The 16502-nt window shown below is 58.3% G+C and overlaps 2 protein-coding genes across 3 annotated transcripts; one reads left to right on the top strand and one right to left on the bottom strand.

Annotated features, from left to right (window-relative positions):
* Nucleotides 1–1820: 1820 nt before the first annotated feature.
* Nucleotides 1821–7803, top strand: FUOM (fucose mutarotase). Of its 2 annotated transcripts, XM_027596858.1 has the most exons (6): nucleotides 1821–1932; nucleotides 2688–2756; nucleotides 4344–4414; nucleotides 4639–4737; nucleotides 5397–5470; nucleotides 5747–7803. In XM_027596858.1, exons 1-6 carry the CDS (start codon nucleotides 1848–1850, stop codon nucleotides 5811–5813), a joined length of 465 nt encoding a protein of 154 aa, XP_027452659.1. In that variant the 5' UTR covers nucleotides 1821–1847; the 3' UTR covers nucleotides 5814–7803. The 2 variants fall into 2 exon arrangements, with proteins under 2 accessions (XP_027452659.1, XP_027452661.1); XM_027596860.1 differs by lacking the exon at nucleotides 2688–2756 and having other exon boundaries at nucleotides 1822–1932.
* Nucleotides 7804–7957: 154 nt separating this feature from the next.
* Nucleotides 7958–12998, bottom strand: PRAP1 (proline rich acidic protein 1). Its single transcript, XM_027596857.1, has 5 exons — nucleotides 12853–12998; nucleotides 9963–10029; nucleotides 9236–9288; nucleotides 8363–8472; nucleotides 7958–8253 (listed from the first exon to the last, which is right to left on the bottom strand). The coding sequence occupies exons 1-5, from the start codon at nucleotides 12858–12860 to the stop codon at nucleotides 8021–8023; spliced, it is 471 nt and encodes a 156-aa protein (XP_027452658.1). The 5' UTR covers nucleotides 12861–12998; the 3' UTR covers nucleotides 7958–8020.
* Between the last annotated feature and the right edge of the window lie 3504 nt (nucleotides 12999–16502).

The raw sequence follows: 16502 nt of genomic DNA, 5'->3' as shown, positions 1-16502 counted from the left end.
CATTCTGTGCATGAATCCTTGCACTGCGGTGCGAGCATGTCTGTTAAGATTTCGAGAACTGAGCCTACCGCCTGCGGTGGGGACCTGCCCACTCTGCCCCATCAGCAGCAGTCGACAGGGCCCGTCTTCTGGTGCTTGTCAGTCTGCAAGATTGGTGTTAGGGCTGCTTGTATCCAAATCCCTAGGGTGCTTGCTTAAATACACATGCCCAGACCTGGATCAGAACTATGGGAGGCCCTGGAATGCGCGGTCTCCAGCGGTTTCTGGTGCCCAGCAGAACTGTGTTCGGGGCTATAACACTTGAGTGTCATTTGCTGTGGGAGACAGAATTTCCACAGCAAGCTTTCTCTGCTGGCTTCGGACTGGTGGGCCAGCTGCATCCCCCAGATCACACCTCACAGGGCACTGGGTGACCGAGGGACCCCAGTTACAGGAAGCCCCCTCTGCCCCACCAAACATCTGCCACTGAATTCGTGGGTCAGCGAGGCACAGTGCTCTAGACCCTCCATCTCTCCAGGCCATTGAGTGAAAGTCCTGAGCATGGGTCAGAGACCATTCTCCTACTGCTTGTGTGGGCTTCATGGGTGAAGGGGGCTGTCACTGTCCCAGGGTGGGGCCCCAGCCTCAAAACATCCTCAGACCCTCTGAGGTGAGGTCAGGACATGGGCATCTCTCCAGGTGGGTGCTGGGCACCATGGGGACCCAGCTGGCTCTTGGCGCTGTGCATGCAACAGAGCAGCTACAGCTTAACTGATGGCCCTACGTGAGGGGTGAGGCCCTGCTGGCTGCCATGCAACCCCCATCCCTCACCCCATCAGTCTTGCTCTATGGAGACGGCCCCAGCTCTCAGTGGAGGTGTGCCCATGGCACTGCGGGATGGCAGATGGAGTGTTGCCACCATTTTTGGAAAACAGTCTGCTACACATTCAACCAGGATCGGGCCCTGGAACCACCATCCTGACCCAGCCCTGGACACAGAGAGGCGGTGGGGTGCACCTCGGAGGAGGGTGGGGTGGGTATCTTCCAGCAGGGAGGTGGTGGCACCCTGAACAGGAAAGCACAGTATGGTTCGTGGTCCCAGGTCTCCAGGGGCAAGGGGCAAGCAGGCAGGGCACTCTGGCCGGCTGAAGGCAAGGTGCTCCCTCTGTTCAAGGGGACGAGGTGTGGATACGTTCCCCACCCCACCCCCAATCTGGACACCCCATCTTCGTGGGGTGGGGGTGGGGAGGTCCAATCCTGAGGAGGACCAGCAGCTGGGGCCCCTGGGTAAGAGGTCAGGTCACTGCTGTCCTGGGATGGGACACTGCACCCCACTCAGGTACCTGAGGGGTGTCAGCAGGTTGGCGCCTGGGAGACGAGGTGGGACCCCCCCCACTAAGGTGCTCCCAGCACACCAGCTTGGCCCGGAGGCCGCTCCTGCCTGCCCTCCAGGGGACCCCTGCAGGGTCCCCTGCAGGGCAGGCCCGTGGGCGCCCTTGTGAAGAATGTTGGTTGAAGAAGTCGGACGGCTCTGGCCACCCGCCCTCCCAGGGACCCAGCGGGCTGGGCTGGGAGTGGGGGTGGGGGTCAGCAAGGCCTGAGGAGCGGAACGGAAGGGGGATGGGGAGGCCGCGAGGGGCGGCAGAGGGACGCCTGGGCCCGGGATCCCGCGAGGGACGCGAGGCCCCGCAAGACGCTGCGGGGCTGTGCCGGGTGTCGCCCCCGGGCAGCACGCGCGAGCCGCGGTCGTCGGCGCGTCCAGCCCTTCCGGGCGCCGCGGGGGGCCCTCCCCATCGCGCGGTTGTGCCCCCACTCCTGCCCCGCCCCTTCCGCCGAGGCCACGCCCCTCCGCTCCAGGCCCCGAGATCATGGTGGTGCTGAAGGGCGTCCCGGCGCTCCTGTCCCCTGAGCTGCTCTACGCCCTGGCACGGATGGGGCACGGAGACGAGATCGGTGAGGGGCGGGGACAGGGCCCCCGCCACCCCAGGCCCCGCAGGGGTCCTGACCCAGGTTGTGCTCCCGTCCGGGAGGCGACAGCTCCCCAAGCCCGGGAAGAGCCGGGTCCTGGCGTGGAGGCATTGCTTTGGCCGCCCCGTCCCACTTCCCAGTAGGACACCCGCCAGCCCCACATTCTTTAGGAAACAGGCCCGGCTGGTGGCCCGAGCCCCTGCCCAGACCTTGGTCGCCCCCAGTTGGTCACGAGGACGGTGGCCCTTGGTCCGGGCGGGGCTGCGTCGGCAGGTCCGGCCCCTCCCCCAGCCCGGCTTTCTGGGGGCCCCGGGGCCAAGTTCCCAGCTCGGGCCTCAGGCCCAGTGTGCCCTTTATTCCCCAGAACCCCTCCCAGGCGGCCCACGAGGGGCCACACCGCTTTCTTTGGGGCGGTTTGTCTTTTCCTGGAGCCATGGACCTGGGGCGGGGGCTGCGCAGCCGGACGCCGGAGCGGGCTGGGGGCGGCGGCACCCGTAAGGGGTGGAGGCGGGGGGGGTTGGGGGGGGGGTTCTAAGCTCCTCGCTTGTAGCCCCTGCAGGTCCTCCTGCACTTGGAAACTTCCTCTCCCCGCCCCCACCTCTGACGAGAGGAGTCGACGGGTCGGGGAGGGCAGTGGGCATGACCTGACGTCGGACAGGTGACCCACCCGGTGGGAAGGTGGGCTGTGCAGACCCGCGGACCCACCGGGGGATGTCTAACCGGGTTGGATGGCTGTTCAGTTTTTGCAGACGTGAACTTCCCCACCTCCTCCATATGCAGGTGTGGCCCAGAGGAGATCCGTGCTGACGGTGAGCGGGCCAACTCCGGCAGAGTGGGGTTAGGGTGCGTACACCGTGGCCCCAGCTCTGGGCTCGCCAAAGTGCTGCCGCCCTAACCCCCATCCCCACTTATTCCCCAGCACCCCCCAGTGACCCAGGAAATCCCAATGGCAGGACCGGCAGAGACCCTTTTCCACCCCAAGGCCCCAGAGGTGACCCTGGGCCTCCTGCTCTATCTCAGATACCTCTCAGTAACTTCTTGCCAGTGGGGAAACTGAGGCCAGATGCCTTGTTGGCTGGCTGAGCGCTGGTGCACCCCTGCCCCCCACAGCCCAGGTCCGTGTTCAGCTTTTACTCTGCTGTAGAAACCCCAGTACTGGTGACCTGACCTCCCAGGCTCCAGGTGCCCCCATGCTCTGTCTCTGAGACCCTCTGACCCTCGGGGTGGGCCGCAGGCTTGGCTGGGAGGGGCCTGGAGTCAGGTCCCCAAGGTGATGGTAGTAGCCGAGTTAGTACCAAGAGTAAGGGGGTGGGGGGTGTGAGGACACCAGCGTCCCCCTGTCCTGCCCTGCCTGGGCTGGCAGTGGGCTCAGCCTGGGCCTGACTGTCTCCCCGCCCTTAGCAATGCTCTCAGAGAGGACACAACTCTTTCTGTGAAACTGAGGCCACTGAGGCACAAAGATGTGAAATGTAGGGTAAAGCAGCCCCTCTGGACAGAGCGGGCCAGTGGTCTGAGGCCTGTCCAGCGGGCTGCTGGCTCCAGGCCCAGTGGCCTTGACTTCCACCCTCTGCTGAGGGAGATGAGCCAGCCATGCCTCAGTTTACACTGTGGGCCAGATGACCAACATGCTCTCCTTCCCAAGGAGAACGGGACAAGGTGGGCCATGGGGAAGGCCAGAATGCTGGAAGATAAGGAGCGGCCAGGCTTCCGAGTGACCCGCACGGCCTACGAGTTAGTGGAAACAAGCAGTTAGGGGTCAGAGCCCCCACGCAGACAAATCTAACCACAGAGAAAAGCAGAGAAAAAGGCGAAAGAAAATGCACCCGGATAGCAGGGTTTCCCACCAGCCGGCAAAAAGATTACAGCCAGTTCTTTCTTGTCACCAGCTCTGTATTTCCCCGTTTTGTACGACCAGGACTTTAACCGTGAGAAACCAGCTTTACAGGAGAGCAGGGATCTTGGAGACCAGTGGGCAGGTTTGGGGACAGCCTGGGGCAGAACAGCCTCTTCCCAGAAACCCCTGTTCTCACCACAGGATAAAGGTGGCAACCCAGGGGTCGTCTGGGGGAGCTGGGGTCAGGGAGGTGGCCCAGGTGCCCCTCTGGTGGATGAGTGTTTGAGGTCACCACCAATAACTTGTTTGTGCAACTAGACTGAAGGGCAGGGCGAGCCCAGAGCCAGGATGGTCACAGGTGCCGTGGCAGGGAGAGGCCAGCGTGACCCCAGTAAGTGTCAGCAGGCAGGCAGCAGGGGCCTGCATCCCCGGCTGTCCTGGGCCCAACACCATCCCTGCTGGCCGGCTTCGTGAGGCCAGGGCAGAAGGCCCAGAGGGCAGGCGGCACTGCCGGTGGCCGGGTGGCGGAGGGCTGCAGGCTGAGGCTGGCCCTCCACCCTAGGCCTGGGCATCCCACTGCTCCTGGAGGCTGTTCTGAAGGTGCTGCCCCTGGACACCTACGTGGAGAGCCCGGTGAGTGCCTGTCGCCACACTGCCCCCTCCCTGCTCTGATCCTTGGGTTCTTCTTTGTCAGACCTCGGAGGACCCATCTGCCTTGAAGGGTGGGGGGAGGACATGTGTCCCCAAAGAGCCCTGAGCCTGATCAGAGGACCCCTAAACTGTCACCCAGTGTGGGGGCTGGAAGTGCCCACGGCAGCTGGACAGATAGAGCACAAGCTGACCCCCTCTGTTCCTAGGCTGCTGTCATGGAGCTGGTGCCCAGTGACAGGAGGACAGGCCTTCAGACTCCAGTGTGGAGGAGCTACCAGTCCATCCTATTTGAGGCTGGCTGCACGGTGAGGCTGCAGCCCCCACCAGGAAAGCACTCAAGGACCCCCTGCACCTCCTTGGAGGCCAGGGAGGAGTAAAAGACGGGCCCCGAATCCACCCTACAGTGTGGCTCACTTGCTCACCCTCCACAAAAGAGTGACCCTGGGGCTGTGGCTGTCCCCTGCCCCCAGCCTCCCACCTCTCAGGTCAGGGACCCTGTCGTGGCCTGTGGCCCCTCACCCACCCCAGCTTGTGTGAGTGGAGCCAGGGGCAAGTGGGGCACCCCTGGCCCCTGTCTTGTGGTCAGAGGCCGGGCCTCATGCCGCGTGTCACCCCCACCTTGTGAGGGGATGAACCTGTCCCCCCCAGGACCTCCCACTGGCACGTCTTGGGCAGGACCCACCTGAGGAAAGGCTGCCTGGGACTCCTCTCCTGGGCAGGGGCCCTCCTGCCTTCAGGCCAACTCCAGGAGACACAAGGGCCCCAGGCAGCTGGCCACCACAGCCCCCCATGTCCCTGCCTGTCCAGTCGTCACAGCTTAGAGGCTGAGCATCCTTGGGACCTCAGCCAGGAGAGCCAGAGACATGAAGCTCAGAGCGGCTATGTCTCCTCATGCCCCTGGCACCTGCTTGGGCCCTGAGGGTTTCTGAGCAAGGCCCCTCAACCATGACATTTTGCCTTCCAGAGCACCCTGGCGAAGATAGAGAGGTTTCAGTTTTATGCGCGGGCCAAAAAGGCTTTTGCTGTTGTAGCAACTGGGTGAGTTCTGGCTGAGTTCACGGGGTCCTGCAGGGTCCTGCTGGTCAGGGTAGGTTCGGCTAGGTCTGGCTGGGTCTGGGTCATATGAGGCACTTCCCCTACCCTCTGCTCAGCCCCTGCCCCAAATGAGACTAGAGGCCCCACTGGGAAGAGGATTGTCAAGGGATTTGCCTGAGGACTGGTCCCTGGACTTGTCTCGTGGGTGGGGTGAAAGTGCATGGGATGGGGGGCAGAGCAGGGATCCCAGTTTGGTGCTCAGCTCAGCTCCTTATGCAGGGAGACGGCCCTCTATGGAAACCTCATCCTCAAGAAGGGGGTGCTGGCCCCTGAGGCACTGTTCTAGGCCTGGCGAAGACCACTGGGCCCAGAGAGGAATCTGGATCTCTGAGCCAGACAACGGACGAACCGGCCCTGCCCTGCTCAGCCCAGACTGCACCCAGCTGAGGACCCCAGGGGCCAGGCCAGTCCTGGGAGGTGGGGGGAGGGGCTGCTGACTGGGGCTGGGACTCAGCCAATTTACGACAACGGTGTGAAGTGTGGTGACTCGTCAGTGTTCAGTCCAGGGGTTTCAACAACAGCCCCGTCCTCACAAAGACTTGTTTGGTGCCCAACACAAGGGAGGCCATTGGCTCCTCAGAGCGCCTCCCCCTCCCCGCCACGCATCCTCAGGTGGGAAGGAGGGCCTCCCTCCTGTTCCCTCTCTCCAGTGGTTGAGTGCCTGCTGAACACACAGGGCCTGAGCCGTCCTGGGAAACGGGGGTGAGGCGGGAAGAGGCAAGAGGACTGGCCGTGCCCAGCAGGCAAAGGGCCAGCCTGCCTGGAGGCAGCATGTGGGAGGGGGGCTATGGTGGCTTCTGGCACGAGGCTGGGGCGGGGGCTCAGGGTGCGCAGGGTGGGAGTATCCTGCCACCACTGCTCTGGGCCCCAGGGTCTCCCCAAACCCTTGCCCTCCCCGCCAGGCCTCCCTCTAGCCACGTGGGTGCAGAAGCTGGTATGAACGGGGGCTCCTGGGCCCTAGGTCCCTCGGTGCCTGGGGAAGGCTCCCCTGCTGGGGACCGGCGCTGGTGTCCCAGATGCCAAGGAGAACCTGGAGGGCAGGCAGGCCCACTGGGCCGGAGGTCTGGGGCTCAGCCTAGGGAAGGGACCCTGCCTGGGCCCAGTCACTGCCAGGACTTAACCTCAGACCCCTGATCCCACGGCCACTGCTAGCCACACAAAGGCCTTTCTTTAAACAGCTTTATTGAGACTTAGCTGACATACAATCAACTGTACACATTTAAAGTGGACAGTTAAATGCCTTTGGATGTTGTCTACACTGGAGAGCCTCTTGCCTCCTCCAGCGTCCCCTGCTCACGAGGCTCACACACCTCAATGGCCCACTCCCAGATCCTAGCGGCACTGCTGCTCCAGGAGCTCTCAGCCACATGGCTGCACCCTTGGGTTGGAGGAAATGCCCACGGGGAATCCTGGCTCCAGGGATGCCAGAGAGAGACTGGGCCACACACCACCCTGGGCTGTCCAGGGCCATGGCCACCACTGACCTTGGATCTGAGCTCGGCGCTGGGCCCCAATTGCCCGTACCCAAATTGCTCAGACGGGGGCGACCTGCAGGCCTACTAACCCTCACATGTGCTGTGCAGGATAGTCTGGGGCCTCCCTGTGCACTTGGCTCCTCTGGTCTGGGGCAAGAGCAAGTGCAAGGTGCACAGTGGTGAGGCTGGGACTCACCATTACGGTCCTGCTGTCAGAGCAGGACCATGAACGGGTCACTATCCAGTCTGGGGTCCCTTCCTCAGTAACGTGGGGATGACAGTGCCCCTACTTGGTGGTACGGTGCCAGGCGGTGAGCACGTGAGCCGTCAGACAGAGCATCAGGGCGTTGGCCAGCATTCAAGTCCTCAGAGGGTACCCACGGGAGGACACAGAACTCTAGGGCACGTGAGGTCACCCTGGACAAGCCCACTGTCCCCAGAGCAGCCGGATGCATCTGAATCTGCCTGGTGCTTTATTCTGTCTTAAGCACTGGAGTGGCTCAGGCTGGGGACTGAGAGGCACTCAATGCTTCCCTCTTGATGCAGGGACATGATCGCCACACACAACCCCATTTGCATTTGCACACACAGTCTGCACACATTCAGTATGTGAAATAACTCCAGTGAGCTCATGCCTGCAGCCTGAGTCCTGCACCGCCCCCCACCTGAGCACTGGTGCACCTGTCCACCTGAGCACCCACCAACGGGCAGCCTCCTGCCGTCTTTTTAGGGCCCATCTGCGGGGAGCTGACTGGTCCCAACCACTGACCTCTGCCATGCCCCTAGCCCCATCCCAATGTACAAGGAGGAGGCCTAAGGGGAACAGATTATTCCAAGAGCAGGGGTGCTGGGTTGGGGGAGCTTTGGGGGCTCTCGATGTGTGGAGACAAGCCTGTGGCACCAGGAGGACACGGGCCTCCCTTCTCCCAGACAGAGCAGGCTAGGACCATGGTCACTGTTCCTGAAGACACATGTGGCCTCCGCCTCTGTGAGGTTTATTTTTCCAGTTGGGGAGGGGTCAGGGGCCCCAGGAATCCCCTCTGGGATGGTAGATGTGGTCTCGATCCTCCTCTGGCCCTTGAAGCACCTGGGGAAGTGACAGCGCCCAGGACCAGAGCCCTGCCTCATCCTGGACCTCCTGGGCCTCCTCGGGCGGTGGGTGGTACAGGTCATCACGGTCCGGCTCAGGGTCCCACCTGGGGCTTGGAACATGGCCCAGGGTGTCCTCGGTTCCTGCCTGGGCCTTGGTGCCTAAGGACAAGGAGATGGGATGGAGGTGTGGTTCCCCTCTGGAGGGAAGCCGACTCCATGGGGGCTCGCCTGCTGTGACCTTGTTCCACACCCCGCCAGGGGTGCTCACCTTGACCTTGTGGTTTCTCCCATGTGGCAGCCGCAGGCTTTGGTGCCACCAGCAGCCCCGTGAGCTGGTTGTCCTTTCTCAGAGTTTCCACCATTCGGGTGCCCCAGGCCCTGCGAGCACGGCTGGGTCAGTCAGGTCTACCTGTTCCAAAGGAGGCAGCCAGCCAGCCTGGCCAGTGAGGGTGCCCACCACCTTCTGAGCAGCCTGGGGGCCCTGGGCAGGAGACCTACTGGGAAGTTGCTCCCCACCAGAGTCCTTGGTGGCTCAGTTCCATCACTCACGACCTGCCCCAGGGGCCCTGGGACAAGCAGCCCTGCCCATCCCCCCCCCCAAGAGCTATGGCCAGGCAACCTCCATGGAAGCAGGCCAGGCTTCCCCACCACATCCCTGAGCTGCAGGGGGCCCAGGAAGGTCAGAGCGTCCCTTGGGAGGCATCCTAAGGGTGTCCCCTGAGAAAACGTCCTGGCCCAGCCCTGGGTCGTGGAGACCCAGAGAACGTGGGCAGGAGCTCCCTCCTGTTCCGGAGGCCAGGACTGTGCACGCTGGGGAGTGGCTCTCTGCCCTCTGGCCTGGCCCAGTGGCCCTGGGGGAGAAACCAGCAGGTGTTGCCTCATGTGAGTGCAGGGAACGGGGCATGGCTTAGGAGGACCTCTGTCTGGGGCCTCGGCCCTGTCCCCGAGGCTGCTAGGAGAGCTAGGGGATCATCCTGGAGCCCCCTGCCCCCAGGCTCTGGTAGGCCTCTGACAGATCCCGTGGGGCCCCATGCAGGCTGGAGCATTGCCCCCTCCCCGAAGCTGCTGTGCGGGGCTTCCCCGCCGTCCACAACGCCCTTAGCTTAGGGGGTTCCCAGAAGGGGCTACTGGGGGCACTCACTCCTCTGTGTCCCGCTCAGGGGCCCCGACGTGGCCTTTGGTCTTGATGAGGACCTGGAAGAGGGAGGTCACAGGTGTGGGGTCCAAGGTCAGAGGACACCTGCAGAGAGATGGCTCCAAGGTCCCCTGGACCACACTTGCTGACTCCACCCCACCCTCTGCGGACTGGACAGAAGCCATGTGGTTCCTGGAGAGACAGGACCACCCCTGAGGCTGCGTCTGCACCACCCCTCCCTGGCTGATGGCCTGAGGAAGGGGGGCCAGCTCCTCTGAGTCCAGCCCTCTGTGGAGCGAGTTGAGCACGGGGGAGTGAATGAAACGTGACCCCTGGGGAGCGACCAGCTGTCTGTTACCAGGAAGGGGTGGGCTTTCCCCTTCACCTGGTCTCTCCCAGATGTGCAAGTCTGAGTGGTCTTGGCCCAGGGTGGGGTCGGAGGGGAAGAGGGATGGGGAGACATGGCCTGGCACCAGTTACCTGCACAGAGAGCATGCACAAGGACGGAGGATGTGCTCGGACTCAGTGCAAGTGAGTGTCATCAAGGGCCCCCTCCTCCACCTGGACCACCTGGGCGTCCGTGAGCCTTGCCCATCGGACCCCACACAGGGACCTGCTCCCCGTCATCCTGAGGGCCCCTCCCAGTGCCCACAAGGCCACCCGCCACACTTGGTGCCCTTCCTTCACATTCCTTGCCGGTGGGGCAGGGCTGGGCGGAGGAGCTCACACATACCTGGGGCAGGAAAGCCGAGCCTGCCTCCTCCAGCAGCAGAGCCGCCAGGCTGGTGACCAGGAGGAGCCTGAGGGAACCAGAGAGGAGAGTGAGAGGCCGGGCAGGTTTGCTCCTGCTCATCAACCTCCAGATGGGACACCTAGGGGGGCAGCCCAGTGTGGTTGGCAGTATGGGTCCCAGCCAGGGAGGCCTGGGGCCAGGTCCACTTCATTGTTTCTCCATCTCATAGACCAGGGACACACAGGCACAGAGATGTGGGACTGCCACAGGCCCACACGTGCTCTCAGGGCCCCTCAGACCAGGGGCCGCTGCCCCGCTGCACCCAACATTCTGGACAGATCGCTGCAAGCACGGGCCGCCAGGTGGATATGATGATCCGTGCCTTGCCTCCAGCTCCCAGCATCTGGGCTAGCAGCTGCACACAGATATGCACCCTCTTGGACACAGAGCAGTGAGGGCTAACAGCATCCTCGCCTAGATGCTGATGGGCTAGGACCTGGGGCAAGGATCTCAGAGTGCTCTGTGTCCGTGGCACCCTGAAGCTGTGCACGGTGGCTCCCTCAGGGCCAGACTGCACCTTGGCTCATCTCAGAGCTGTGGGTGGACTGTGGTGTCAGTGCCTGGGCACAAAGCCCCACAGGAGGCAGGCAGGATGGGTGCTCTTCCTGGACACAGTCAGCCTGACCCCTAGGGAGGCCAGGATGGCCAAGAGGGGAGAGGAGCCAAGGACCAAGCCCCAAGCAGGGAGTCTGCAAAGAAACACACGCAGGACAGGTGACCAATGGACCCAGCAGTAAAGGTCCTAGAAGTCTCATCCAAGACAGGAGAGGAGAGGATGGGAGACTGACTGGTGCCTGGTGTGTGTGTGTGTGTGTGTGTGTGACTGACTGGTGCCTGGTGTGTGTGTGTGTGTGTGTGTGTGTGTGTGTGTGTGTGTGTGTGTGTGACTGACTGGTGCCTGGTGTGTGTGTGTGTGTGTGTGTGTGTGTGTGTGTGTGTGTGACTGGTGCCTGGTGTGTGGTGACCAATGGACCCAGCAGTAAAGGTCCTAGAAGTCTCATCCAAGACAGGAGAGGAGAGGATGGGAGACTGACTGGTGCCTGGTGTGTGTGTGTGTGTGTGTGTGTGTGTGTGTGTGTGTGTGTGTGTGTGTGTGTGTGTGTGTGTGTGTGACTGACTGGTGCCTGGTGTGTGTGTGTGTGTGTGTGTGTGTGTGTGTGACTGACTGGTGCCTGGTGTGTGTGTGTGTGTGTGTGTGTGTGTGTTGCACGGTGTGTGCATGATGCATGTGTGCGTGCATGCTGTGTGGTACATGTGGGCATGGTGTGTGTGCATGGTGCATATGGTGTGCATGGGTGAGCATGTGTGTGTGTCTTGTTAAAAGACAAGACAACAGGCCCAAAATGGAATCGCTCACCCCAAGCCCCAGGTCACCAACCCAAACCCAGAAATGGATCCTTAAAGCAATGAGGCGGGAACACGTGGTCAGCCCTGGGTAGGTCATCTGCCTGACAGGCCCCTGCTGTCCCCTGAGGAAAGGTCACCCTGCAATGACCCACCTGTGTTTTGCTGCAGGAACTTTCTCGTCCCGCTCCCTTCTGCCTGTAATTCCTGTCTGCCGGATGGGATGCTGCCTGATTCTAATTGATTTTGCTCAAATAAACTCAAAATTTTAATATGCCTCCGTTTATCTTTTAACAGTCTGTGTGCTCACAGGGCTCTTCCTGGCGTTCTGGGGAAGGGTTCTTTCTGTGGCTGGCCAGCTGGCAGGCTGGGCAGGGCTGGGAGGGGCCGGGGAGCCCAGAGGGTCAGCAGGGGCCTCAGATCAAGGCTTCCTACAAGCTGCCCCACCCCCGTAGCCACAGATTCCAGTCCCACAAAGACCTTTGCCTCTTCTCTCCAAGTGGCTCAGCACTTCGGGGCAAGGGTTCCTGTGCACAGCACGGGAGCCAAAGGGCCGGGGCATGCCCTGGACCTTGGGGCACTGGCCTGGTCTGGTTCAGCTGCCCTGCCTCTCCTGGGCACCGACTCGGAGACAGCGGCCGGCTCTCGTGCTGGCAGGGGTTGAACTGTGGACCTGTGCCTACGTGTCTGGACTCTACACGCACCACCACGCTGTCCAGCTAAGCCAGGGAAAGCACCTCCCACACCTCCCACATAGGACCTCTGCTGGGTCCAGAGAGTGGTGGGGAGCATGGGGCATCCTGGCTGTGGGCCCCCTGTAGGTCTCTTTCCAGGAAGACAGCTCTGGATACCAAAATGTTCCCAAGACCCCCAAGCCACCCAGCGAGCCACCTCTCTACAGGAGGGTATGGCCTCTGGTTCACACCAGGGTTCCAAAGAGAAACCCCCAGAACAGGAGGGCAAGGGGAGGGCTCTGGCGTAGAGGAGGAGGAAAGGGGACCCCCATGGAATGAAGACAGTGTCTGGCCCCAGGGCCCAGCACACACCCCTGCTTCCAGGGTGATGTTCTCTCAGCGTAGCGTCTGACCCCTGCCCTCAGCCCCTGCCAGCCTCCAGCCTCCTCTTCTTGACCCAACCCTTTCTTTGGGGCCGTCACAAACCTGGTGCCTCTTCCCTCCCACGTGCAGGGGTGATGCTTTGCTGGGTCAAGGGACCCCAAGGGACAGGTGTGCTCTCTCTCTCTCGTGGGGATCCCAGGGGTGGCCCTCAAAGCTGGTGCCCAGACGCAGACACCAGATGGGCCACAATCGCTGGTAGCTCAGGAAGGAGACCTCTGGCAGCCCTGGGGACTGCAGCCAAACACTGGCGTGAGGACAGAGAGCCACACCTTCTTCCCCACCAACTCCCTCCCCTGGAGCCAGCCTGAGCTGGGAAGGAGGTGCCCCAGGGGCTGGGGGTGTCTGGCTTCAGGAGCATTGGGCCTTACCTCCTCATGATGGGGTCCCCTTCTCAGCGTAGACGGTGCTCTCAGGGACCCGTAGTTCCAGATCCAAGCACACAGTGACTCAGACACCTGGCCCTGCTCTTCCCCACCCAGGTTCCTCGGGGTTTTATGGCCCCATGTGGGCGTACCTGGACAGAGGTCAGAGACCAGGGATCCCAACTACACTGATGACTGGTTCTACCCACCTGGCTCTCCACCCATGAGTGCCCCACCACCCACTTCAGGACGGGCCTGATGCAGCGCCCCTCCCACCTCAGCCCCCTGTGCTGGAATCTGCATGCCCCATGCGCATTCCTCCTGGCCACCCACCAGCAAAGTGTCCTGATGTTGCAGGCCAGAGCTTTGTGACCTGGGGGCATTGGACCCCAAACTGGGCTGACTGGTTGGCTGGAAGCTGGAAAACCGTCCCAGCAGCCCCCTGCCCTTTGGGCATTCTGGGCACAGGCCTCCTCCTGGATCTGGGTTTGCTCAGAGACAAGTGCAAGAGTTGGGGCTTCCCACAAGTGAGAGTGAGGAGCCTTACAACCAACCGGGTCAGGGCTCTGGAACGCGACCCATGGCACAGGCGCAACTGAGAAGTGGGTGCTCAAACAGGCGCTGAACCTTGTGTCAGAAGGGAGGGGCCAGCAGCCTCCTCATGGGCGGTGGGCATAGAGGCTCCACAGGGGGGTTTCAGGGAAGCAGCCCTAAAAGCTGCCTCAACGTATCTCTGTGCTCCCAGCCGTCGGCAGAGAGCAGAACCCCACTGCCCAACCGGGCACAGCCTTGAGCAGTGTAGACCCAGGGGCAACCCACAGGAAGCCAGGTGTCAGAGAGCCAGGGAGGGGAAGGTACAGCATGAGGTCAGGGCGTACATCACAAAGAAACAGTGTGCAGATCCAATCCAAGGAAACTGCTAAACAAACAACCATCACCCTCATCAGCAAATACCAGAATCCAAAGTGGCTGCAACATATAATCTAAGACATCTAGTTTGTTTGTTTGTTTGTTTGTTTGTTTTAAATGAAGAGATTTGATTTTTTGAGCAATTTGGGGTACAGAGAAAAATCTAGCAGAAAGTAGAGTCCCCATACACCCTCTCCAGCTCACCCTGTTTCCCCACCACTAGCCTCTGGCATTGGTATGACACACTTGTTCCCTTGATGAGATCATTATTTCTCAACCAAAAATTACAAGACAGACAAAGAAACAAGAAAAGTGTGACCAATATTCGGGGGAAAGCAGGTAATAGAAAGTTCTCTGAGTGGACCCAGATACTGGACTTAGCAGATAAGAGCTGAGTGGGAACCATCGTAAAGAATTAAAGAGAAGGGTGATGAAATGTCTTAAGTAATTTCAATTAACAGAATTCTTAAAAGAATCAAATGGAAATTCTGTAATTTAAAAACGCAATAACTAAAATTTAAAAATTCACTAGAGGGTTTAGTAGAAGACACATTTAAGTATTTAATATCTTTAAGTTAGATGAGCTCTTATTTTTTTAATATTTATTTATTTATTTGACAGAGAGACAGAGACAGCGAGAGAGGGAACACAAGCAGGGGGAGTGGGAGAGGGAGAAGCAGGCTTCCTGCTGAGCAGGGAGCCCGACGCGGGGCTCGATCCCAGGACCCTGGGACCATGACCTGAGCCGAAGGCAGACGCTCAACGACTGAGCCACCCAGGCGCCCCTAGATGAGCTCTTAAAGACAGATCAAAAGAAATTATCCAATCTGGAGAGACCAAAAAAGAAGAAAAATGAACAGCATCTCAGAGACCTGTTAGACCACAAGTGTCAAGCACACGTGCACACACGTGCACACACGTGCACACACACACACACGTGCACACACGTGCACACACACACCATGCATCTGTACACATATAGGTACACAGTCTCAAAAGAAGAGGAGGGAGAGAAAGGATCAGAAAGAATGTATCAATACAGAATGGCGAAAGTCACTCCAAACTTGATGAAAAGCATTTACTACAGACCCAACAAGCTCGATGAGCCCCAACTAGGATAAAACACAGACATATCACAGCTAAACTGTTGAAACCCAAAGACAAAGTCTTGAGAAGAGCAAGAGAGGAAAACCATGCCGGCAGAGCACCAGGAATCTGGCTGACAGCTGACTTCCTAGCAGAGACAGGCCAGGCCGCGGCCCCGTCTTAGCAGACTGTGCAGGGGACAACAACGCTCCTAGGTGGCCAGTGTCACCCTGACTCCAAGGGCAAAGATATTATACGGAAAAGAAAAGTATGGGCTAGTATTCTTTATGAACATTGACAAGAAATTCTTAATAAAATATTAAAACGCCTACAAAGGAATTTATGTTAGGAATGCAAAATTGATTTAATATTCAAAAATGAATTGATACGTTACACTATACGGACAAAATGAAGGACAAAGAACATGTGATCATTTTAATAGATGCAGAAAAAGAATCTGACAAAATCCAATACCCATTTATGATAAAAACTTTCAACTAAGAACATGCTTGATAAAAAGGAATGTACAAAAAACCTACAGCAAACACCGTATTTCAGTGTAGGGTGGACAGCTTTCTCCTTAAGACTGGGTTTGGGATGAAGACGCTGCTATTCAACACTGTACTGTCGTGCAGCAAAAGGCAAGAAAAAGAAGAAAATTATGCTTGAATTAGAATGGAAAAGTAAAACTGTCTTTATTTGCAGAGGATGTGATCCCATATTTAGAAAGTTCTAAGGAATCCAAAAAGAAATTACTAGAAGTAAATAAATTAGTAGCCAGATTTCAGGATATAGGATCAACATACAAAAATCAGTCTTCTCTATATACTAGGAATGAACAATTTTACTGAAATTAGGAAAAAAGTTCATTCATAATAGCACTGAAAACAATGAAATAGAAATAAATTTAACAAAAGAAGCACAAGACTAGGGATGAGAGAAATTACAGATCTAAATACATGGAGAAGTGTTCCATGTTCATGGATTGGAAGATTCAATTTTGTTAAGATGGCAATTCTCCCAAAACTGATTTGTAGATTCAATGCAACTCCTATCAAATTCCTTGCAGGATTCTTTGTAGAAATCTGCAAGCTGATCCTAAAATTTATGTGAAAAGGTGCAAAACTCAGAAGAGTCAAAACAAATTTCTAATAGATGGACGAAGTTGGAAGACACACACTACTTCCATTTCAAAACCTGCCATAAAGCCACAGTGATAAAGGATGTGCCACGTGCATGAGGATTGGTATATAGATGAGTGAAATGGAATTAAGGGTCTAGAAATAAACCCATGTAAATATGGACAACGAATTTTTGACAAAGATGTCAAGACAATTTGATATGGAAAAGTGACTGTTTTCAACAAAAGGTGCTGAGACAAGTGAATGTCCATATGCCAAAAAAAAAAACACCCACAAAACAATTTAGATGTATACCCTACATTGCACACAAAAGTTAATTCAAAATGCATCATTCTAGGGGCACCTGGGTGGCTCAGTCGGTTAAGCTTCCGACTCTTGATCTCAGCTCAGATCTTGCAATTAGTGTTGTGAATTCAAGCCCCATGATGGGCTCCACGCTGGGCATGGAGCCTACTTAAAAAAAAAAAAAAAATCAAAACGCTTCATTCTTAAATGTGAAAGCTAAAATTGTAAAACCTC

This window comes from Zalophus californianus, chromosome 15, assembly GCF_009762305.2.
Source record: "Zalophus californianus isolate mZalCal1 chromosome 15, mZalCal1.pri.v2, whole genome shotgun sequence".
Taxonomy (NCBI): Eukaryota; Metazoa; Chordata; class Mammalia; order Carnivora; family Otariidae; genus Zalophus; species Zalophus californianus.
The sequence above is the reverse complement of the archived record's forward strand: the minus strand, read 5'-3'. Positions and strand labels throughout refer to the sequence as shown.